Genomic DNA, 25,008 nt, shown 5'->3' on the forward strand with positions numbered 1-25,008 from the left:
GACTGTTAGTACATGATATGCCCTATTGGAATCGGTATTTGATAAGAGAACTGAGTTTCATATTGTACTTTTTTGTAAATACCGATTGAAGAACCATTTCATAATACTTTCTCTATTTCTCAAAGAGCGATACTCTATCTCTCCAGAGAGTTGATAACCCTGATCTACTTTCAGCCTACTTCATTTTATTAATCAATTATTTGATCTTATCTACCTATATAATTATTTTACTTTATCAATTTTCTGTTTTTTTTCTCTTAATATTCATATTGATTAAAACTTTTACAATTTTTCCATTAATACATAAATCCTTAGTGAAATATGTAATAATGAAATTAACGTTTTGGTAGAGAGTTAGTTGGGAGGATATTTTTAATATTCTTTCCGAAGAATGGACATTGATATGTCCAAAGCTCCGCCAATTTATGTAGATGCATAACAATATAATTATTATCTATAGTTATTATATTACAAATTTCTTTTTCATATGATATACAGTTCAATAATTATTTCTTAGTCTATATATTATGTAAATTCATCTATAATTTGCTGTATTGTAAGCTATTGTATATAAGTGTATAAGCCAGTATATATTGTAGTCTACATAAATAAAGTACTCAATCAATCAATCAAAAACAAATGTTGTAATTTGTTTGAATACAATACAGCATTCATCTCCACCTCACACTACCTCTAGTCAATCTAGTGAGATCTATCTTTACCTCAGATAGAGCTTGAAAGCCTCAATTAGAGAAGTACTTCAGTCCTGTCATGGTCTGGACCAGAGAGCTACTCAATTGAATAGCGTTGTCAATGGGTTTCCATGTACTTAGCCACACGTTTGCTATTCTTGTCTTCATGTTAGGAGATAGAGCAGACTGCAATTTGGATTGGGGGAATTTCATGAGTTAATGCATAGTGTAAGTGAACGATAATTTCATTCATTCATAATATGAATATATATATATATATATATATATATATATATATATATATAGAGAGAGAGAGAGAGATTGATTGATTGAGTACTTTATTTATGTAGATTACAATATATACTGGCTTATACACTTATATACAATAGCTTACAATACAGCAAAATTATAGATGAATTACATAATATAGACTAAGAAAATAATTATTGAACTGTATATGATATGAAAAAGCAGTTTGTAATATAATAACTCTAGATAATAATCATATTGTTATGCATCTACATAAATTGGCGGAGCTTTGGACATATCAATGTCCATTCTTCGGAAAGAATATTAAACATATCCTCCCCACTAACTCTCTACCAAAACGTTAATTTCGTTATTTAAACTAAGGATTTATTTATTAATGGAAATATTGTAAAAGTTTTAATCAATATGAATATTAAAGAGAAAAAAAACAGAAAATTGATAGAGTAAAATAATTATATAGGTAGATAAGATCAAATAAATAAAATGAAGTAGGCTGAAAGTAGATCAGGGTTATCAACTTTCAGTAATATACAGCATTATGCAGTGGATAATTGAAATAACATGAGTTATATAATATATATATATAATATATATATATACAATTCGTTCTATAACATGGTTTAGAGGTTTGTATTTGTGGGATGGGTGGGGGATGGATGTCATGTGATCGTTCTAGGGCCGGACAGTTTCAGTCATTTGTTCCAAAAGATGTTTTTTTAAAGTTAGGATGAAGCTCGCTCGGCTCTCGATGGACCTGATAGAAACAGGAAGTGCATTCCATGCACGACAGGCACTGACTAAGAAGGATTTTGTGAAAATAGTAGTTCGATGATTGGGTATCCTTAAAGTACTTTCTCCGGTTCTAGTATGTGAAGCATCTATCCTCCTACCTTCAGAGACAAATTTGAAATCATCTTTAAAATAGTTCGGATTACCGTATATCAGAGAGAGAGAGAGAGAGAGAGAGAGAGAGAGAGAGAGAGAGAAAAAATACATATTTGTATAAATGGATAAAGAATTCTTCGCATAAGTGAGTGAGTTATTTAGAGTTTTTATTCAACAACAATGTTGAATCAGGCTATTCTGGCGCTTGAGAAAACAAAATTACAACTAGTGGGCTAGAAATAGAACTCATCTATAGGATCATCATTAACGTTGGCATGGATCGCAAGAAACCCATAGAAAATAGAGCTATCTGTTCGATAGGCTTACATTATATTGATTAATGATATGGATCAATATTCTTTTTGCATTATCTTTTGGCCAGTATTATTTATTGAATTACTCCAGCAGTCTTTAATCAGTGGCATGCATACACTCTCTTTCAGTTTTAACATGAAAATATATACGTATAGAATTGTATCAATCAATAATTTTATTCAATAAATCGGTTCCGCTAAACCTTTAAGATTCTACAGTAGGCTACTACAAATAATTGAATACAATAGAATGTTATACTACTAACTTTCATGAAACATTCATGAAACTGGGAGTTTAGCAATATATATTAAGCTTTAAGCAATAATATCAGGTCCAACATATTAAAATGTCTTGAAGCTCTTAAGATGCATAACAAGTGAGTCATGGTGAAGATCGATACCACTAAACCAGCTGTGTAATGATAAAATCAATTTCCTTGCCCTATTACAATAGGTAGGGAAAGTATTGCTTTCCGAAAAAAATTAAGGTACCCCAATTTTTATACGTTTCAAGGTCCCCTTAGTCTGAAAAAGTGGTTTTTGGGTATGGGTCTGTATTCTGTATGTGTGTGTGTGTGTGTTGTGTGTGTGTGTGTGTGTGTGTGTGTGTGTGTGTGTTGTGTGTGTGTGTGTGTGTGTGTGTGTGTGTGTGTGTGGTGTGTGTGTGTGTGTGTGTGTGGTGTGTGTGTGTGTGTGTGTGGTGTGTGTGTGTGTGTGTGTGTGTGTGTGTGTGTGTGTGGTGTGTGTGTGTGTGTGTGTGTGTGTGTGTGGTGTGTGTGTGTGTGTGAGTGTATGTGTGTCTGTGTACACGATATCTCATCTCCCAATTAACGGAATGACTTGAAATTTGGAAGTTGAAGTCCTTACAATATAAAGATCCGACACGAACAATTTAGATCAAATGCAATCCAAGATGGCGGCTAAAATGGTGGAAATGTTGTCAAAAACAGGGGTTTCCGCGATTTTCTCGAAAACGGCTTCAACGATTTTGATCAAATTTATACCTAAAATAGTCATTGATGAACCTTTATCAACTGCCACAAGTCCAATATCTGTAAAAATTTCAGGAGCTCCGCCCCATCTATGCAAATTTGGATTCTAGATTCCCAATTATCAGGCTTCAAAAACAATTTAAACGAAAAATTCCAAGTGGGTAGGATTGAGGATGAAAGTCTCAACAATCAATGTCCAGTAACATTTTCACCTAAAATTAAAAATAAGCTCGAAATTCGAGAAAATGTGACTATTCAATTGCAAACTGTTGGTAACTGTTGATTCTATTAGATCATTCACCATGAAGAGATAGCAGACCTCGTGTGTCTCCAGCGTTATTGGCCTTTCAGCAGCTGGCTCAGATCTTTGAATAGTAGACTTGAGATGCGCGTGAACACTAGCGTCAGGTGATCAATTTTTATAACGGCAAGGAAAGTTCTGTGAGTGCGTCACACCAGATTTTTTTCAGGATGGATCTACCTCATTTATAGTTTCCAAGAATTTTATCAGTTAAATTATGATGTATCAACTCCAGGAAGAAAGATAAGTGACGAAGTTTGCAAGTATAGTACAGTTGCATCTGATTTAATTTTCTCCAAATTTACAAGATATTACTTGATATTCTAGAACTACCTTATCAACAGCAGAGTATGATTCTCAGAAAATCGAGACAGAATTTGGTAAACATGGACAAGTTGAGCAGTTTGATGAAAGAGCACAAACTTCAATGATCAACAGAGACAATTCCAGTAATCTTGAGCTGTTCTCTTCTCTCTCTCTTCATATTTGGAACTAGAAACTTCAGATACCGAGAGTTTGAATCTATCTTACTATCGTCAACACACTAAAGATACCACATCACGGCATCACATACAATATAATATATTTATATAATATATATGGAATATTATCACATGTTTGCCTGTGAAGAGATTTCATGTTCATCTGTTCACATGTCTTATCAGGATATTCATTTTTGCTTGATTTCGTATTTCCCAATCGGTTTTTTTTTGAAGTTCTGAGGTGCTATAGTAATCACTAAAGTTTTGATTATTGAAAACTGATAGAATACACAACTGATAAAGTCACAAATTTCATTCTATATCCTGAAATAACAATACAGTATAGTGATAATCTATACTATAATAAAGGAACGAACTGGCCTATTCACGTACGGGGTAGGAAAATTATGTTTGACCCATCATCACGTCTAAACTACTGGACTGATTGACTTGAAATTCCGCATATTGATTCTTAATCAACCCAGGATGGTTATATATGGGCCTACTTTCAATTTCTCAAGATTTTATCACGTCAAGTTTTCAGTTCGTCAAGTTTTATAATAGACCCTTGCGGAGCACGGGTTACATGCTAGTTGTTGGTGAATTAGGGAAGATTGTTTCAAAGAGAATGTCACGATTCTTTCAAAAATAGTACAAGAGCAAATGAAGACTCAAGTCGATTTCTATTTTCAGAAACATTTTTGTCTCTATGATTTTCCTCTCGACGAAATAATGATCGAAAAGCATAAAGCATAATATGGTAAATTAATAACCGAATGAAATCGACAGAATATTGATAATCGATAAACAAAACCAGTTCTTGCTAGATATTGCATGTTCCAGTGTTGAGTTAACCGGTGTTGATTCTAGCCTCCTCTCAGAATAAATTCCTCTCTAGCTTTTTAGTGAACCTTTGTTCGATACTTTGTAAATGTTTCTGGGCGTGACTTCCTGAACAGAAGTTGAGATTCTCACCCTATACATTACAAATTTCAATATTAATGAAGTTGCAGCTTACCGGGATGCAGGCTACTTCGCATAGAGCAAGATTGGATTTTTGGTAGCTTGGAAGTTTGACAAAGAGCAGACCGGAGAGCGTGCGAGCTGACAATGTTTTTACCTCTATTGTAACTAGTTAGAGCCGGCTGCTGTGAGCCTTGATAAAAGTCATCTGCAAAGTTGAACTTGGCTTTTAAAAGTTATGGTTACAAATTGCGATACTTCAACTTTCTTGCACAAGTCTTGTCTGTGTTGAGGTGAAGCTGTCTGAGCAACAAAAGTAAATAATGTCGATTTATAAACTCAACAAAACGTAACTTTAACAGAATAAGACGCACTCCTTTCCTTATTATGGGGTGGCGTCATAAACAGTATGATCCTTACATGAGACTTCGCCTCTCAAGGATAACGCCCCAAAAAAACTTAAATTAAAATAATATGACACACATAATACCTATTCCTGATCGTTCATCAATCACAAAATTATTCTTCCAACTAGATCAATCATCATTTCAGCTCTCTTATTTGAAATAATTATTGGAATAGTAATGTTTTGATTGGCCTGTTATTCATTACCGAAAGTGTTATGATTCTACTCGATGTTTATAATAATTATTGATGATTTATTAATTTGAAATCTCCGCACCATTATTATAATAAACAAGTAATAGTGAAATAAATTTTTGTCATAGTCATTCAATCTCAGCTGTTTTCCATGCATGAAATCAAGCCGGTAAACAGCTGTTTGCAGAACAAATAAATAAGTTTATTATAAGTAATAAACCTTAAACCAGTTATAGAATAGACACGCTGGGAAGTCTAGCCTGTGATGTCAACATCTACTGCCATATCGCAAAATCGTCACGTCATCATTGGATAGAAAACTTTCAGATTGTGTCTATTTCAGAAGGATGTAAATTATTATTCATTAAAATGGTAAACTCCCGCTAGAATAGAAACAATCTGCTATAGAATACAATGTAAAAAAACTCTACAGAAAAGTTTTCTATTTGATGCTGACGTCACGATTTGGCGATACGGCAGTAGATGTTGACTTCATCGACTTTCAGTATGAGTATACAATGGCCGTGTCTATTCTATAACTTGTCTAAGTAATAAACAAGTAATAATGAAATAAATTTTTTTTCATAGTCAGATGTTTTCCATGCATGAAAACATGCCGGTGAACAGCTGTTTGCAGAACAAATAAACATATGATTCTCGCTACAGCATACTCTACCGTAATGAAAGCATATGTTTCCTTCACAGTCGAGTATGTTTCCTAGTTATGTCAATTCCACAAAATTCCTGATTCGGAATTTGTAAACTAGGCTATGTTTATAGAAAATTTAACTTCAGCACAAGAGGGTAATGTTTTCTATTTATCAATTATTCTTCTTCATATTATTATGACAAAAAATAGTATACGTTATTTGGAAGTGAATGTCTTTTGCAGTGCTCAAATGAAATTCGAGTCTCGGCTAACGCCTCGACTAGAAACACCATTCTCGCCTGCAAAAGGCCCCTTCCCGTCCTTGTGGCGTGAGATACTATTTTGAGCAGCTACTTTTTTATCATTTTCTACATTCTTATCTCCTACCAAAGAGTGTTCCAATATCTCATTTCAATAATTACGAATTCCAACAAACACTTGAGTGAACAATTTTTTTTCAAATTCGAATCTTTTACTGAGTTTATTAATTCTAACTGGGTAGATTATTAGCTGTAGTGTGGTTCATGTAAAAGTGACAGTGCTTGATTAACAATGGTATTGCGCAGATCCTTGTCTATTATTCAACAAAACGGATAGCGCTATCTCTTTCTAGATTTGCTCTATTGCCAGATCGTCTTCTAACAATGTAAAATCAATAATTAATTAACAAGGTATTTCATCTTAGTTATGAAAATTCATTATGAAATTATTGATATATATCATTTCTTGTTTAATAGAATATAATTGATGATTTCAAACGAGGATCAACTGTTAATATTAACACACTTTTCTATGTATCTGAACACTGTCACTACTTCAGTCAGTAAGTAAAAGTTTTTTATATTTACTTAATATTTGACTGCATGTCGTGTCCAAATACATGAAAAAAGTGTGTTAATACAAAGCAGCTCGGAATGGATCAAGAAACCATCACTGTTAATAATATTATAACATCAATAAACCTGTATCAGCTGCCGTCTATAGAAGGCATTGACAAGGCAGAGGATCGGCAACGTTTTTCTCCTATCTTTCTCCACTACCATTATAACGTGGACCTCACTATAGAACTTAGAGGATGTATTTCCTATTCAACCTTCTCCTGATGTTTGAAGATTATTCTGAAAAATGAGATGCAGAGCATTTTTAATAAGAATTTCACAATGAATTGAGTGAATTCATTATAACACTCTGTTAGATCGACGTTTCATAAAACTCATGTTCCTCTAATACCAAATCAATGAAGCAACATGACTTTAGCCTCTCATATACTGCATGATATAAAGGATACTATAGTGAGATTCACGTTATAATGACAGTATTTGGTCAACTTTGGTTTTGCTAACCTTGTCTATCATTCGACGAAACCGATTGTACTATCCTTTTCTAGGTCCACAACGATGACAATTATGTTTTTGACAGTGTAGAAATATAATTAATTAATGCAGAGAATCGGCATCGCTATTTTTCTATCTTTATCCACTGCCATTATAACGTGAACCACACTATAATGGATAAAAATGAGATGCAGAGCATTCATAATAAGAATTTCACAATGAATTGAGTGAATTCATTATAACTCTCTGTTAGATCGGCGTTTCATAAAACTCATGTTTCTTTAATACCAAATTAATAGAGCAACATGACTTTAGCCTCTCATATACTGCATGATATAGAGGATACTAATGGATAAAAATTAGATACAAAGCATTCGTAATAAGAATTTCACAATGACTTGAGTCAATTCATTATAATTCTCTGTTAGTTCGACGTTTCATAAAACTCATGTTTCTCTAATACCAAATCAATGAAGCAACATAACTTTAGCCTCTCATATACTGCATGATATAAAGGATACTAATGGATAAAAATAAGATACAAAGCATTCGTAATAAGAATTTCACAATGAACTAAGTGAATTCATTATAACTCTCTGTTAGATCGGCGTATTAGAGAAACTCATGTTTCTCTAATACCAAATTAATAGAGCAACATGACTTTAGCCTCTCATATATTGCATGATGTAAAGGATGGTCTAGTAGCTACAAAGCTACAACTCCAAGCTCCAAGCGATATCCCTAAAGCTCTGTTAAGTTACTTCGTAAGTTAACTGTTCGTTGTCGGAATCTTACTTTGAAGTGTATCACATCTTTGTGCATAATAGAGGAACAACAGCATTCCAAGACTCAATAGAGCAATTACTCGGAGCTGCTTCCGAGATTCACAATATAGGTACTTGTTATAGAGAACGCTCAGCTTTGTTAACCTTCCAATTAAGCATTATATCGTACTCTGCGTGCCAACATTCGTAAAACATCTTCAAGACTAATTTGCTTGTACAGGATCTTGACTTACTAAAGTTGCTAACAAATCCTTGTATTGACTGCCTGGAATTTGAGTGGAAAGTTATATACATTGTAATTAATGAGGTACTGAGTTGTAAATAGGCTAAATGCCTTTCAAGTTAGGGTTTGTTATTCAATGATGCTATTTGAGCTGGGATAAATGAACATTGATAAGGTTTAAAGCAGTAAGTCAAAATCAATTTATCAGTTCAGAGAGATTCAATTGAATCATGATAATAAATCGATTTCAAAGATAGTCTACTTACTCTAAACCTTGATTATATTTATGAGGCTACTCAAAGAATATCCTCAGGTTAGTGAGAAGAGCTGTCTCAAAACTTTATCATTTAAAATAATTTTAATAATTGACTCTGTCTGAGAAGAATTTCTTCTTGAATATAGGAGTCGCTTCTGTGATGGTCAACCTCCATCATCATTATTTTATGACTACAGCAGCGCGCATGGGCTCTTGACTGAATGTATTGAAATGTATTCAGAACCGAAATTTGAATTCATCATTAGTAATTTATGCAGAGATATTCCATGCCGTACTTAATCTAATGTCCCTTGTCCTGAATGTTGTTGCATATAGAATTAGTCTGTGAACGACGGATACACATAGAAAACGCATCTATCTTGAGACATTTCATCAAAACTCACAATCATAGATTGAATGAATTAACTGTTGAGGAAAGACGAGATAGGAAACAAGATGTGGGAAACTGCATAATTTATTCTAGGACAAGTGAAATCATCTTTCATTTTATACTATTCAACTATTTATAGTGGAGTGATCTACTCTGTAGATTAACTGGATATGTAAATTATTATAGATACTATGTATATAATAGTGTAGAATGAATGAGAACAGAATGCCTAAAATAATATTCAAGGAGAGGCTACATTCAAGAAGAAAGAGAGGAAGGCCAAGAATAAGGTAGGAAGATGAAGTGAGAGATGATCTCCAAAAAATGGGATACAAAGGTAGAGACAATTAACACAGGACCGAGAAGCATGGAGAGCTGTAGTGGAGGCGGCCAAAGCTCATATTAGGCTGTAGTGCTGATAAAAAAATGTATGTAATAGAAGATTGATCTACTATGAATAGAGAGCGATATGAATAGTAAAGTGATCTACTAAGGCCCCGTTAAATTTTAACCGTAATTAATTTCACGGTAACCAATCAGAGAAGGCGTTTTTGAAAAGACGGCTTCTCTGATTGGTTCTCGTGGAATTAATCACGGTTAAAATTTAACCGGCTGTTGTGCTACCGGCACTCTCTCTACCACTACTCATAGTAGAGTGATTAACTATCGTTAAGCCTGAAATGATTGTTGAATAGCGTAGGTTAATAATGAATTGACACAACTTGAACAGTAAAAATCAAATAACTTCGCAGATGATTAGTAGAAAGAACTATTAGAGCTTCTCATGATCACTCTTAACTGGTTTCAGAAGTGTTAAAAGGAAAAAGAAAAGGATACAAATAAATAATAAGATTGGAAGTTCAAATTAACAAAACGTACCTCAATGAAGAAACCTCATGTTTAACATAAATGCCATATCTCATGTCATATCTAACATAGATAGGTATTCGGATCAATTGTCATTTCTTGTAGAGTACTGAATTATTTTACTATGAGCTTCAATTGTTGGAATAATTATTAAAATTATGTTTTAACTCATTACAGCCCCTGAGGTGCGGATCATGGATGAGAAAAAGCATATAGTTACAGAAAAATACTATAAATCGGGGAGTGCTGTAGAACTGACTTGCCTTGCAGCACAAATCGAATCCCCTGCTGACAAAATCACATGGTTAAAAGGAGACCAGCCTTTCGAAGAAGGCATTACGTAAGTATATTCATTTATTTATACATTTATACTTAATGAAATTCATACTTAATATGAATGTACCTATCATGTTACTCAGAGTTACATAGATTGAAGATACTATGAATTGATTAGAAATTCATCTTATTATCGGAGCTTCACGTATATATTTGTGTTTTTATCATGTTAGTCAGAGTTACATAGATTGATGATATTGTCAATTGATTTGAAAATCTTCCTATTATCAAAGCTGCACGGATATTTATGTTTTCAACCATCTATAACTTATTTTTCCACTCCTATCTTATAAATAGAATTTTATCATTTCCTGTTCATCTTCACATTGATTCACATCGATTATTAAGTTAACTGCTATATTGGTGGATAATTCACAAATGCATTTTAATGCATTTGTTGACTCTAGTTCACCTCAAGTCAATTATCATGTTGAATTCCTCCGGTCCTTCATATAACATTCACTCAATAATTGATGAAAATGAACTTGGTTCAATATCTTGAAACGAAATTGAAAATCAAGAGTTTTTGAGAAAAAGACTAAATAATACTCATTCTCGTACATTGTAGATAATCACCAATGAGTGTTGATACAGCTCTCATGTTCCTTCTTTTATAATAATAACTCTTATCAAGAATCAGCATAATAGTCAGCATTATGTGGCATTATGCAACGATTTGAAACTTCCCAAAATGTGATATTTCTACACATTCCCATCATCTCCATTTAAATATCCCTTACTGATGTTACTCGATGTTACCCTATATGATCTCCTAATTCCTCAGTGGTGTTAATTAATTCGTATGTTCTTGATCTCCATTTAAATGTACCTCAATGATGTTATCCCATGACCTTCTTTGGTATCTTCTTATCTAACAGTAGTGTTCTTAATAAGGGGCGTACAGACTTGAACTCCACGAGCATGCGCATTTCACTCTTCATCAAGACTTTATGCTATGCTTATCATATTTGTATCGTAGGCTAGTAACACACATACATTTTTGGACGTACGATTTTTAGACGTACGATTTTTCGCCGTCCCTATAAATAACATTAGATTGAATAGATGTTTTGTCAAACAGTTGATGGTTGTCAAGTTCCGTTTAATTTGATAGGAGGACGGCAAAAAATCGATGTGTGTGTAACTGGCTTTACTGTACCTGTACAAATACCTATACGTACAGTATTACGTATCGAAGTATCTACGAAATACTAAATAGCATTGCAAATGTTCCAGTAGCCCACTCAGCTGAATCTGTGAAGAGGTACTGCACTGTAGCAATAATAGTATTATTTGAAGCTCAAGCATTACGACTCTGCTCCTGTTTAAATGCTAGAGAATGACTGCTAGAAGAGGAGGGAGAAACGTGGCGAAGGATCAAGTTTAGTAGCATCATGGTCCAGCAGACAAATAATAATACAGCACCGCTGTGTGAGGAAATTGAACCTGCTAGGAGAAGTATGGAAATTCTATTTCCTCAAGTGAACAGTGAATAGTGAATGCATAAGCATTTCTAGCTTTGTGTTGGATGTTTTTCAATGCAGGAGAGGAATCTCCTACTATATTTGTGTGAATAATTTTGTATAGGTAGTCTATAGAATAAGCCAGACTCCTTTAGAAACTACATTCATATCTGAATTCTCAACTTCAAATGCTATGAAAATTCAGTGCAGTTCTTTGGTTGAGCTCTATTCAACTGCTCTTAATACAACTTTTTCTTCTCTCAACTCCACAATTGAAATTTCACGCTTCTTCACCTCTATTTAAAGTGATTGTATTCATGTTAACTGAGTCAATGAAAGAATATTTTCAAATATTCTTAGTTTTTCAAAATGAATTTTCTTTTTACTGGAACTAACTGGGAAAATTGATTTCCCTCCATTCATCTAATCACCCGAATTTGAATAACTCAACACACTTCCACACTTATTCACTCACCACTCTCTCATCACTTGCATATGCACAGACTTATTGATTTTATAGCAGAATCCACATGCATTTCATCCAAGGTCTATAAAGCCAGGTCAAGACACCCGTGTTCCTTATGGAGCGGCCATTTTGTGGCTGTTTTTATGGCGGCACATTTGAAAATCCAATCTAATTCAATTTGCTCATGATAAAATCATGCATTATGCATTTTAAAAACAATATTTTGTTCAGATAATATGTAAATTCAGGCTTTAGATTTTTCAATGATGAAATTTCAATAATAAATAATGATTCAATGATTTATTATTAAAAATTGTTCTTATTCTTGTAATATGTTATGATTGATTGGGACGAGAGGCTAACGGATGCTTAATGGCTAACGGAACTAACTTTCACCTCAAAAACCGCTTTAGATTTTTCAATGATGAAATTTCAATAATAAATAATGATTCAATGATTTATTATTAAAAATTGTTCTTATTCTTGTAATATGTTATGATTGATTGGGACGAGAGGCTAACGGATGCTTAATGGCTAACGGAACTAACTTTCACCTCAAAAACCGCTTTAGATTTTTCAATGATGAAATTTCAATAATAAATAATGATTCAATGATTTATTATTAAAAATTGTTCTTATTCTTGTAATATGTTATGATTGATTGGGACGAGAGGCTAACGGATGCTTAATGGCTAACGGAACTAACTTTCACCTCAAAAACCGCTGAAAGTTTCTAATCAATTGAATCCAAAAATCAACCGTTTAGTTCCTAGTTGAAATCTAAATACTATTATTCTAGAATTATATTCATACTAGAGTTAATTTTACTATTCAAAGACAAGCAATATCCCTTGAAAAATCCTATTATATTGAGCGAGCAATTCCTGTATATCTGTTTTCTGTTTATATTTTTATATCTGGTTATTTGTGTTCAACGGATCTCGAAAACGGCTCTAACGATTTTCACGAAATTTGTAACATAGTAGGTTTATGATATAAAACTCGATTGCACTAGGTCTCATCCCTGGGTAAACTTGCTGAACGACATTGAAAGGATAAAATTCATCCTTTTCTGAAACAGCTGAGAATTTCGTCGTCTGTGGATAGTAAAAAGTGAGCGATTGATTCTGTGGAAGATCAAAATATCGCATCCCCGAAATACATAAGCTGACGTATAGTCAGCTGTAAAATATAAACACGATCATTTTAGAGAATTGTGTTCTGTTTATCAATAAATAAAAATAACGAGTGAAGCTCGGTGCCCCGATATTTTAACAAATAACACATCATGTTGTTCACTCTATTATGATAACAGCTGATAAATTTGAAAATTGGTGAACCAAAACCCCACAAAATGGCGATTTTGCAATGCATCACGGGTTGGGGCATGACCTGTATTTATAGACCTTGATATCATCTATTCTAGTTATAACAATAGCTATGCATAAGTACATAGCCTGCTTATCAAAACAGTCGTGGGAAGCAAAATTAACTCCAATAGATATTCCTCACATTTTTTGTGAGTATGCAATTCCTTGCAATTCATCGTGTTAAAATTAGTTATTGCAATTTTGATACCAATAAAACTATTTTAAGCTCCCTAATCCGAACAAAAAGTGGCTTATTATTCATGTTTTCATGTTCCGGGCTGATTCGATTTTGAACGTCTATTGCTGATTAATTCAAAAATCAATGAATAAATGGATAGAAGAATTAATGAAATAATATTCCCCACATTTCTGCAAAATGCAATCTTCAAGAACGGGTATTTGACGAACAATTCAGTTTTTAAAGGATCTATAATTGACCGAGCGAAGTGAGGTTCAAGATTCAAGTCGACGGTTTGGCATTTCTCTTAATGTTTATATGTTGCGCATTTACGGCGAAACGCGGTTATAGATTTTCATGAAATTTGACGCGTCGACGTATATACGAGGTTTTTGGAAATTTTGCATTTCAAGGATAATATGAAAGGAAAAAGGAGCCTCCTTCATACGCCAATATTAGAGTAAAAATCAAACTATAGAATTATTGATCATAAATCAGCTGACAAGTGATTACACGGATGTGTGGAGAAGCCAGTCTATTACTGTATTTCCATAAGGTCTATAGTCTCAATCAGGTACTTGTGGATGAGAATACTGCGTGAGGTCTACTGTTCACAGAATTACTAGTATTATGAGATTCAAGACATTTTCCAGAGAAATAGTTTGACTGTTTTCAGTATTCTACTCCAATATACATTTTTATCTTCATACTAGTATCTTCAATTTTAGTCTCCTTGACCAGAGTGTTCATACTTTCTCCCAATATACCTCATAACCTTCTCACGAAAATTTAATCTATTCTTGTGATGGTAGAGTAGGATTCTTCTATGATGAGTCTCAATGCGATGTAGGAATAGTATCATTTCATTTCCACTGATAATTTCCTTCTCCTATAATCAGTAAATAGATTTCAAAATATAATTTTCATTCACAAACTTATGACATTAATGATGAGAGATCATTCATATACCTTCTAAAGTGAATAAAGCATTATAATTCTGGTAAATTTGTGAAGTCTATTTTCGCTGGGGCAAATGGTAACTGGAAAGTAACGAACAAGTCTGTAGTAGTTAGTTGTTGCCCTTCTCTGAGTATTTGTCCAGGCGCATTGCTTTAAAAGCATAACGGCCCTGCTGATCTAATTCATATGCAGAAAAGGGACCGTCTGAAAAGCAAGATTCCAGCCAAGCTTTATTCAATTACGCGACCCTGCTTTGAATTAAAACTTCTCCTAAAAAGGCGCGAAATGAGTTCCATAAATAATATCAGGTTTTCCTCGTTTCCACTTGAGTCATCCAGAGAAACATAACTTCTTGCGAAAACAAAATTCTAGATTGGATTTCTCGCTCATACACATTTATGGGTATGGCGATTACACTCTCATTTTCATTCCTCTCACTTTTTTCCATGGTAGAATGACTCAATTGCAATAATGAGAACACTGGATCTCCTTAATGTTGCAATGAAATTCATATCATATGAAACATTTTCCTTAGAACACATCCTTTTCACACAACAGTTTTCAAGGAACACATTCTACAAAGAACTTATAATACAAGGGGTCCAAGTGACTTATTGTTAGTTTCGAGGAAATTGAGCCTAAAGTTCACTTACATTAATTAATTTTTCATTCATGAAATGAATATAAAAATGATATTCACCTATTCCTATAACAATTCAGCATAATTTTACCAAATCAAACGTACAGTGTTTCAATCTTAAATTGCTCTCCTTCCTCAATTATCAGCTAAATACTGATAAGAAGTATCACGTGTACCCCTTAATTACCAAACAAAACTCTATTGTCTAGATACACATAAATCTATCAAATTTACCAGCAATTAAACAATGATTAATGACCTCATTGCAATATTATCTTATTCGCTATTTGTTTCTTGAGGTATCTTTTGTTTGATGACATGGCTTAATCAAGGTTAAATTAAATTTTATAGATACGAGCAACCTTTGTCCTGTAAACAAGGGATCTAATCCACTTGGACCTCGAATAAACAGCTGTTTGAAAATGTAGTTTGAAAATTTTACACCAGATGTCAGCACTGATTAGACTTACGCTTATAATACCTCTTGTATACTAGATTTTTACCACTTTCAGCTATCGATTACTGTAGCTAACTCAAAAAATGGAAAATGTCACTTGGACCTCTTGTATTCTGACCCCCTCATCTTGTTCTTTCCAAAGTTATTGGAAATAAACTCATTCTACATGGATGATAGATCTTTACATGTTTTTGCAGATTTACCGTTATGATATATCACACAAGAGAGCTTCAAAATCTGATTGACTAAGAATATTTTTCTCATATCTCAATAGTTTCATAATTGTCGTAGCACTTTATTTTTTCTTTATCGATTTAAAAAAATTATATTTCTTGTTCTTTGAAAACAGGATTTTTCAGTTTCTTCCTACTTCTCTTCGAAAATCAAAGTATATTATGTGACACCATCTTGGTGGAAATACACTAATCCCGTCAACGTTATAGATGAAAAATGAAAATTCCATTATTTTTGAGAGTGTACATTTCTTGATGTAAGTGGATATTGCATATCAAGGCTGATAGTGGTCGGCGAAGAACACAAAAGCACTTAGTTCCTGGCTGAGATATCATGTTACACATCCAAGGGAAAACAGCACGTGTGTTTTAGCTGATCGATGACCCATATATATCTATATTGAAAGGGGATGACTTGATGAAAGTCAATATCGGTCTCTTTTTTCTAAGACATTATGTTTTTTTGTCAAACCCACTAATTTCTTGAAACATTCATTTGAGATACACTAGTTTTGATCGTTACTCTATTATCAATCTCCAGTAAACTGGAAGCTTTTCTTACCACAAACCCCATATCATATCTAAATGTTTCTCCACACTATATGAATGATATAACATTTCTCCACGAAAAATATCCAAAAATGTGTCACATCAAGTGTGAAGTTGAACTGCTGATTGATTTGATATTTCCGTTATCCCTTTTTGTCATATTTTAAATAATAATAATATCATGTGACCTGGCTGGCACAGGTCTGGTGTAAGAGTTTCCAGGTCGCAACTGATCAATTTCAGGGCCTCTGAAATGACCCAACGACTGCTTTTTAGGCAGCCGGGACCAACGTTTTAACGTGTCCATCCGTGTCCATCAATACAAATAATTGATGAAAACCAATGATTGTTATAATAATTGATGAAAACCAATGATCTTGTAATAATTGATGAAAACCAATGATCGTTATAATAATTGATGAAAACCAATGAACGTTATAATAATTATTGATGAAAACCAATGATCATTATAATAATAATTGATGAAAACCAATGATCGTTTTGATGAAGTTCCTGATTGCACCTATTGTGCTGTGAATCAGCATATACTTCTCTGTACACTTCAGATAAATTTTAGACTTTTGAAAAGGCTGGATTTTGAATATTTGTTTAGTAACTTCCAAAGGAGATGATCCTATCCAAATTTTGATCCACCTTCGTTGTGATCATCTTCTCGTTCATATTATATCACTCGCGCATCAAAACGCGGCTGAATCAACTGCATTACTTGTTGAGCCATTATTGGAAATAAACCATTCTAAATGGATGAGCCTTCTCATACTTATATGAGGTATTCTTCACATAGACTTTACATGTTTTCCAGATTTTCCGTTTTGATGAATATCACACGAAACAATTTCAAAATCTGATTGACCAAGAAATCCCCTCATATTTCAATAGTTTTATAGTATAGTAGCACTTATATGTATTCTTTGTCAATTTAAAAAAAGTATTCTTTGAAAATTTGTTAATGTGGGAGAGGTGTAGGCCTAATTACTCAATTTTGTAATGAGTGTTGTTTTGCCCTTAGATATAATACCAGCCTCGGTGACGGCCAGGTATCTTCAACGTTACTTTTGGAGCATGCGCAGAAGCCGAATTCTGGCAACTATACTTGCTCAGTGGGTCGCATCGCGGCAGCTTCCGTGTCTGTTCACATCCTCAATGGTGAGTTATCATGAATCAATCAATCAATCAATAATTACACTCATTTTATTCATCAATCAATCTATCATGAATTGCATTCATTCTGTTCATCAATTTATTCATTCATTTGTACAAACACATATCAGTTATCGTTAGAATAATACTAGAAGAGAAACATTATAGAAACAATAAATTATTCAGAAATTATGATTATCATTCCTCACAGATCACATCGATCAATAATTAGAAATATTCCAATCACCGAATCAATGTTATCATTCATGAAATGTCTTGATAGAAATATTAATCATTATAATAAAACTACGATTGACATTTCATATAATGATAAATTCCACAAAAATCATTTTATCATGATAAGTTTTGTGATACATATTATATAGGCCTACCCCAACTCTTAGTTTGCATTCTTGCAACGGAAATCTATTAAGTTATTTGAATATGATTGTTTCTTCCAATCTGTTTCAAGATAACATAATGTAATCAAACGTGATTGTGACATAATTAATCGGTTAATTACATGCTTATGTCATGCATCACTCACTTATCAAAGACCTTCTCTGCTTTTTGTCATTCAACTTTTGTCCATTCTCTTCTTGTTATTTCTCATCCTTTATCATTTTTACAAAACCATTTTTCCTTCATGCACTTTGGTCTTTATATACTATTGACTCTCATTTCTATGGAATCCGATTCTATCCTATTCAAAGTGAAATATTCTAATTTCTCCATTTATACAATTTAATTTCTTCTAGTATTTGAATATCATGGCCCATATTTTTCTATAGTGCCTGGAGAATAAAATTCATACAATGGTCGGCTAGCGTACAAGTTTTAACTTATGCTGGTCATGCCACAAATAATATACCATAATTGTGTTTCCATTTGTCAATCTGCAACATCTTTAACTTTATATTAGGGGAATTATTATTATAATTGAGCACTACTATACCATCATGTGATTATTCATAACTTCATTGCACTTTTTCCTCTCGATTTGTAATTTGATGGTAGATAAAAAGATGAATTTGAGTCCCTTACATCAAATTTTCAATTTTCCAATATTCTCAGTAAAGAGCCACAAATATCTCAAGAATTGGTTTTGTTTTCCATTATCTATTCTATTGATTAGTTGGATCTCGGAACCATATTTTCCCGCCGTATCTCCTTGGAGAGTTGAAATGTGTCAGAAATTGGTATTTGTGGCTTACGTGGTGGTGTAAAGAATGGGGATGCAGCAGAGTTGGCTCGGCTCACACTGGCTGCGAAAATGCGAGCCTGTCGAACAACTAGCTGAGAGATAAGCGAGCCAAAGCATCAGCTAGTCGCCAAGCAGCTGAAAAATATCGCATCATAAATACTGCTTTTCGGGAGATCATCGATGATAGCCTTCGATTTTTTCCTCGTCGCATTTAACGTCGAACAATTATCAATTATTTACCAAAAAATGGGTCATCAGGTACCAGTCTAGGACAATCTTTGATTTATTGTCTCTCGATTTTTACTTGTTTTATCCTCATCGTGAGCCATTTGAACCAATACGTGAACCAAGTTATCTCCTCTCAAGTCATTGAGTCGCATATATGAATTAGGTCATCAATGTTCCAATAATAAATTTCTCCAACAATTTCAAAAGTGAGAAAGAATGATATTTCTAGTACTTGAAACCAACTTCAATGATGAAAAATGGAGCAAGACCCGTGATATTGTTGATTGTCAACTTGATCAAGTTTATCAATGAAATTTTTCAACAGGTCATTGATAATAATAAAGTCCAGAAATAACTCACATATAACTGTAGTTTCTTGAAGCTCAATTGCTAATGACTATAATTCCAAGATAAGTAAAATGAGTTTATTCCTAATGCTCTGCTCTAGCCATTCTTAATGAGCTTTAATAGAACAGCTTTATTGCAAATATGTTTCTCAATGACATTTTGAAAATGAACTGGAATGAATCAGAATTATATATGAGTATAACAAGATGATCAAATTTACTATACGTTTTGAATCACAAAGTTCCTGGTAAAAAAGCAATTGATTTTGTTATAGAAATGTTTACGATTACACCTCTCTGTAAAATATCGTGTTTCAAGCTCCAGTTAGTTTAATCTTTCATTATTACGAGATTGATCACACTAATTAATCCTTATATGGTTGATAACATTTGAAATACTCTAATATTGGTGTATTTCTGTAACTAGTCACAACAGAAAAGTCTCTTCTCAAATATGGGATTGATTAAATTGACTCAAATTTTAAATTTTAACTGGTTCGTATCCTTTTAGTGAATGTGGAGAATCGATCATCAGCTCTGCAGAGATCATATTGATTGTTTTTTTGAGAATCTATACTCGGAACCTACCTTACTTAGCCATAAATATAGGCTTGTAAAAAATATAGGCTTGTCGTCTGTTGAGATGCGACGCGACGTGACATGACGTGATCCGAATCTGCTAGATGAATTAATATCATATGATCATAAATGATAATGTTTACACGTGCCAGCTTCTTTCAATGTGGAAACTATAATATGATAACTCATCTAGCAGACTCGGTTCACATCGTGTCACGACACGTCGCGTCTCAATATGCGGATTGCCTTATTAGCGGATAACTTAAATTAATATTACTTTCCTTGCCCTATTACCATAGGTAAGGAAAGTATTGCTTTCCGAAAAAAATTAAGGTACCCCATTTCTAAATTTCTATAAGTTTCAAGGTCCCCTGAGTCCAAAAAACTGGTTTTTGGGTATTGGTCTGTATGTGTGTGTGTGGTGTGTGTGTGTGTGTGTGTGTGTGTGTGTGTGTGTGTGTGTGTGTGTGTGGTGTGTGTGTGTGTGTGTGTGTGTGTGTGGTGTGTGTGTGTGTGTATGAGTGTATGTGTGTGTGTGTGTGTGTATGAGTGTATGTGCGTCTGTGTTCACGATATCTCATCTCCCAATTAACGGAATGACTTGAAATTGGAACTTAAGGTCATTTCACTATAAGGATCCGACACGAACAATTTCGATCAAATGCAATTCAAGATGGCGGCTAAAATGGCGAAAATGTTGTCAAAAACAGGGTTTTTCGTTATTTTCTCGGAAACGGCTCCAACGATTTTGAACCAATACGTGAACCAAGTTATCTCCTCTCAAGTCATTGAGTCGCATATATGAATTAGGTCATCAATGTTCCAATAATAAATTTCTCCAACAATTTCAAAAGTGAGAAAGAATGATATTTCTAGTACTTGAAACCAACTTCAATGATGAAAAATGGAGCAAGACCCGTGATATTGTTGACTGTCAACTTGATAAATTTTATCAATGAAATTAATTCTTCAACCGGTCATTGATAATAGTAAAGTCCAGAAATATCTTACTTATAACTCTACTTATCTTGAGTTGATTTACTAATAAAACTATAGTTCCAAGATGAGTAGAATGAGTTTATACTTTAATGCTTTAACCATTCTTTTTGAACAATAACAGGACCATTTTGATAGGAATATATTGCAAGAAGACATTTTGAGTATTAATTGTGATGTATCAAATCAATAAATGTCCAGGACCACATGATGAAATCAGCTAAACATTTAAAATCTCCAAGCTACCTACTTTTTCGAAATTCAATCGATTTTGTAATCGAAATGTTCAGGATTACACCTCTCTGTGAAATATTTCAAGAATATTTCAAAATGCAATATGATAATTAATCCTTAGTTTCTTGATAATATTCTTATTAATGTATTTTGATGTAGAAAATTTCTATAACGAGTTATAGAGAAAATGTCACTATCATATTGGTTCATATCCTTGGTAGAGAATGTAGAGAATCAGCTCTTCGTGGATCATAGTTATTCTCTTAAAGGTGCGTACAGACTTATGAGACACGAACAAGCACATTTCACTTTTCATCAACTGATACTATTTTAATTTTATCTGTATTTGTACAAAAGCAGTAAGATACAGACTTATAAGCAACATAGCATCAGCTGATAAATCTGTACGCACCTTATTGTCTATTGTTGAAAACTTTCCTTCACCTTGAATTTATATTGGGGCAGACATCGCTTTCTAATATAGCTCAGTTAGTGAGGAATATTAATTATTTTTACTACTATAATATTCTTTCCCAGTCACTTGATTCTCTCTATAGTTCACTCACTTGAATTGAATTTCAAATTCAAGATACTATTTGAAACCCAGTGATTGCATGGCGCACAATCAATCACCTGTACTCATGGTACCCAGCACCGTATGTATGAGAATTCTTGGTTAGATTATGCGCTCTGCTGCGAAGGGAATAGCCAACATACGCTGGGGAAAAGAGGAGAATGATTGGGCTTTGTGACCTGTCCTGGAGGATTTCCTTTTCCTGCCGCTCGCACCATCTCCTTCTTTTTCACTTTCTTCTGTCCGTCTGTCTATCACCCCTCTTCCTCGCACTGGGTATTTTTCTTCATCAGTCTGTTTCAATCTTTTCCTATACAACATTCTCTCTCCTCCTCCGGGTTTTGACTATATATATGCTGAGATGGTTCACTGAATCTTCAACACTCTCACAAGACATCTTTATCATTTATTCTCTCTCACGACATTCTCAAGGGAAAACTCTGGTTTCACCTCCAAGAAACAGGCTTAGACCACTGCACCTCATAAATCGAATCGCACCACCCAGAAACGGAACAGAGGTATTCTTTCTCTACCACTGTCAACATTCTATCTACTAGACGGATGAAATGTTATACTTCTGGCTGGACTCTTTGTCAATTGAATTGTTTCAAAAGAAACTTCTATTTTTCAGGTTTGACAAATCGTGATAGATTTAAAAAACTAGATAGCATTGGTATATTGCATTTATAGATGTTATAATCATTCATTCCGTCTTGCATATATTTTCTACGGTAATCTGAAAAGTATGAAAAGCTATTTTAATTCTTAATGTATGAAATATCACCTATTCAGTAAATTCATCGAGTTTTACATTATCCAGTTACATTGACCATAGATTTTTGGACTTTCAATTTTCTACCGTTCTCATAATTCCCTCCAGATTGAACCGAGCTTGGCAAACACATAATATGTTCAGATACCCATAATGTGTTCTCGAAGTTATGTTTGATCTGATAGAATGCATAAGCACAACAAAAATTAACACGTCGTCAACTCGATGTATGTGGAACTGGCTATACTCTACTATTTATTGAATTGAGTAGTACTACCATAGAGAAACAATAGTATAAGTATCCCATGATATAGGGCGTTTATGTCGCAACTCTTACTGTTATCTCAAGCCGATAGTTCATGTAATTCTTTCCCGTGAAGCTGTGTGACACTGGTAGTCTATCATATTGTGCCGTTCATACACTCTCACCCCAACAAAAGAGTAAAATTCGACAATAATCAACAGTAATCGGCTTGAGATAACAGTAAAAGTTACGACATAAACTCCCTATACCATGGGGTATCTACCTACGCTATTGTTTTTTCTAAGATACCACTCAACTTGTAGTACTACAACTACTTGCTTTGAGTAGTTCCATCACTTGGTACAATTACAATATTATTACTCAAGTAGAAAATCAATTATAAAATAGTTTTAACATCTATTACTTCAAAATCAATTCGAATTTGAGTTGCGAACTTTAATAGAAACCAATCTCTCGATAACCCTGATGATAAGAAAAATTAATTCACTTTGAATATGACACGTTTTATATTTGGATATATAATTTGAGATATAATAATATCTGAGGTACAAGTTGAAGTTTCATGATTCCAATCACTTTCCGGCATAATGTGTGTGCCAAACAAGTTGTGTTGTTCAAAGAGTAATGACTGACATTGTATGTGATCATCAAATTAATAATTCCACACGCTGAGATTACCTTTCTCAAGAAACGCTGCTTCTTGTGTCTTGATTATTTATGAGGTTGATTTATCGGCTTTTTATTGTTGAAGTTATTAATATCCTTTCAATTCTCTGATGACCCCACACAATGTGAAGGATTCTAATGATTCTCTGTAATATAATTAAACGATAAAATTATAGCCCTACTAGCCGTCAGGCTCGCGTCGCTCGCCATATCCGTCTGGCCAGGGGGCTCCGCCACCTGGACCCCCGACTGGATCGTCCAAAAATAAGATCAGTGAGCTCGCTTCGCTCGCCTGCATTTTTCATTTGAGCATGCTTCATTCCATCAGAAAGTCAAATTACTGAGAAAACGCAGAAAAACGTTGGAAGAACGCTGATTTTGGGCGAATCTTTGATGAAATTTTAAAGTCACCTCATCACAAAATTCTTAGACGCTAGCTAAACCTCTTTACCAAATTTGAACATTTTCTGTCTATTACTTGATGAAAGAACTGAGAAAAACGCATAAAAACGCTGGAAAACGCTAATTTTGGGCGTATCTTTGACGTTATTGCAAATTCCTTCCAACACAACATTATTACACCCTAGCTGAGCTTCTCTACTAAATTATTTTGAACATTTTCTGTTCATTTGTTCTCGATAAAGCTGAGAAAACGCTGGAAAAACGCAGATTTTGGGCGTATCTTTGGAAATTTTTCGAAATCCGTTCTTAGTGCGCCTCTAAAGGGCCAACTGAACATACCTACTAAATTTGAACATTTTTAGTCCAGTAGATTTTTAGTTCTGCGAGTGAGTGAGTCAGTCAGTCAGTGAGTGAGTGCCATTTCGCTCTTATAGATAGAATGAAATTTGAAATACGGCTTTTTACTGTTTATTCTCATGTTGCTTTTTGTGAACTGGAACAATTAATTTCCTTTGTTGTTCGATGTCATCATTGTTCTTATTCTTATAAAGTAGTCTCTGAGCCGAATTTATGGGTTTGGTAACAAATAACCAGTACGTCCAGATAATTTCTTGTCTCTTATCCCAATTCAATAAGAGTCTCAGATTTGAGGTTACTCCCAAATCCGGATAGTGATTCTGCTCTCGCCCTTCCTAATCTGAACCTTAATCTTCTCTTCCCTTTCCATTTGTCCCTATTCCTTTCGCATTGCTTTCATGTCGGAGCTCTTGGAGTAAGGCAAGAATCCTATTGTTGTTCGAACTTGGATAGTGGCCAGGGAAATAGGGCCGCATAACAGTCGGACATATCTGACAATTTATGTCATTTACTTCCACTTCCTGCAAAGGAATACTTTTCTACTTATAATTTTCTTGCCATTCATCT

The 25,008-nt window shown here is 33.9% G+C and overlaps 1 protein-coding gene across 1 annotated transcript in view; it reads left to right on the forward strand.

Moving 5' to 3' along the window:
* LOC120350015 (zwei Ig domain protein zig-8-like) overlaps window positions 1–25,008 on the forward strand; it is a 64,268-nt gene that overhangs the window by 17,863 nt on the left and 21,397 nt on the right. The window contains exons 3-4 of the mRNA XM_039421960.1: window positions 10,182–10,344; window positions 17,687–17,823. Coding sequence (XP_039277894.1) covers window positions 10,182–10,344; window positions 17,687–17,823 — 300 coding nt within the window. The remainder of the gene's footprint in view (window positions 1–10,181; window positions 10,345–17,686; window positions 17,824–25,008) is intronic.

This window comes from Nilaparvata lugens, chromosome 2, assembly GCF_014356525.2.
Source record: "Nilaparvata lugens isolate BPH chromosome 2, ASM1435652v1, whole genome shotgun sequence".
NCBI lineage: Eukaryota > Metazoa > Arthropoda > Insecta > Hemiptera > Delphacidae > Nilaparvata > Nilaparvata lugens.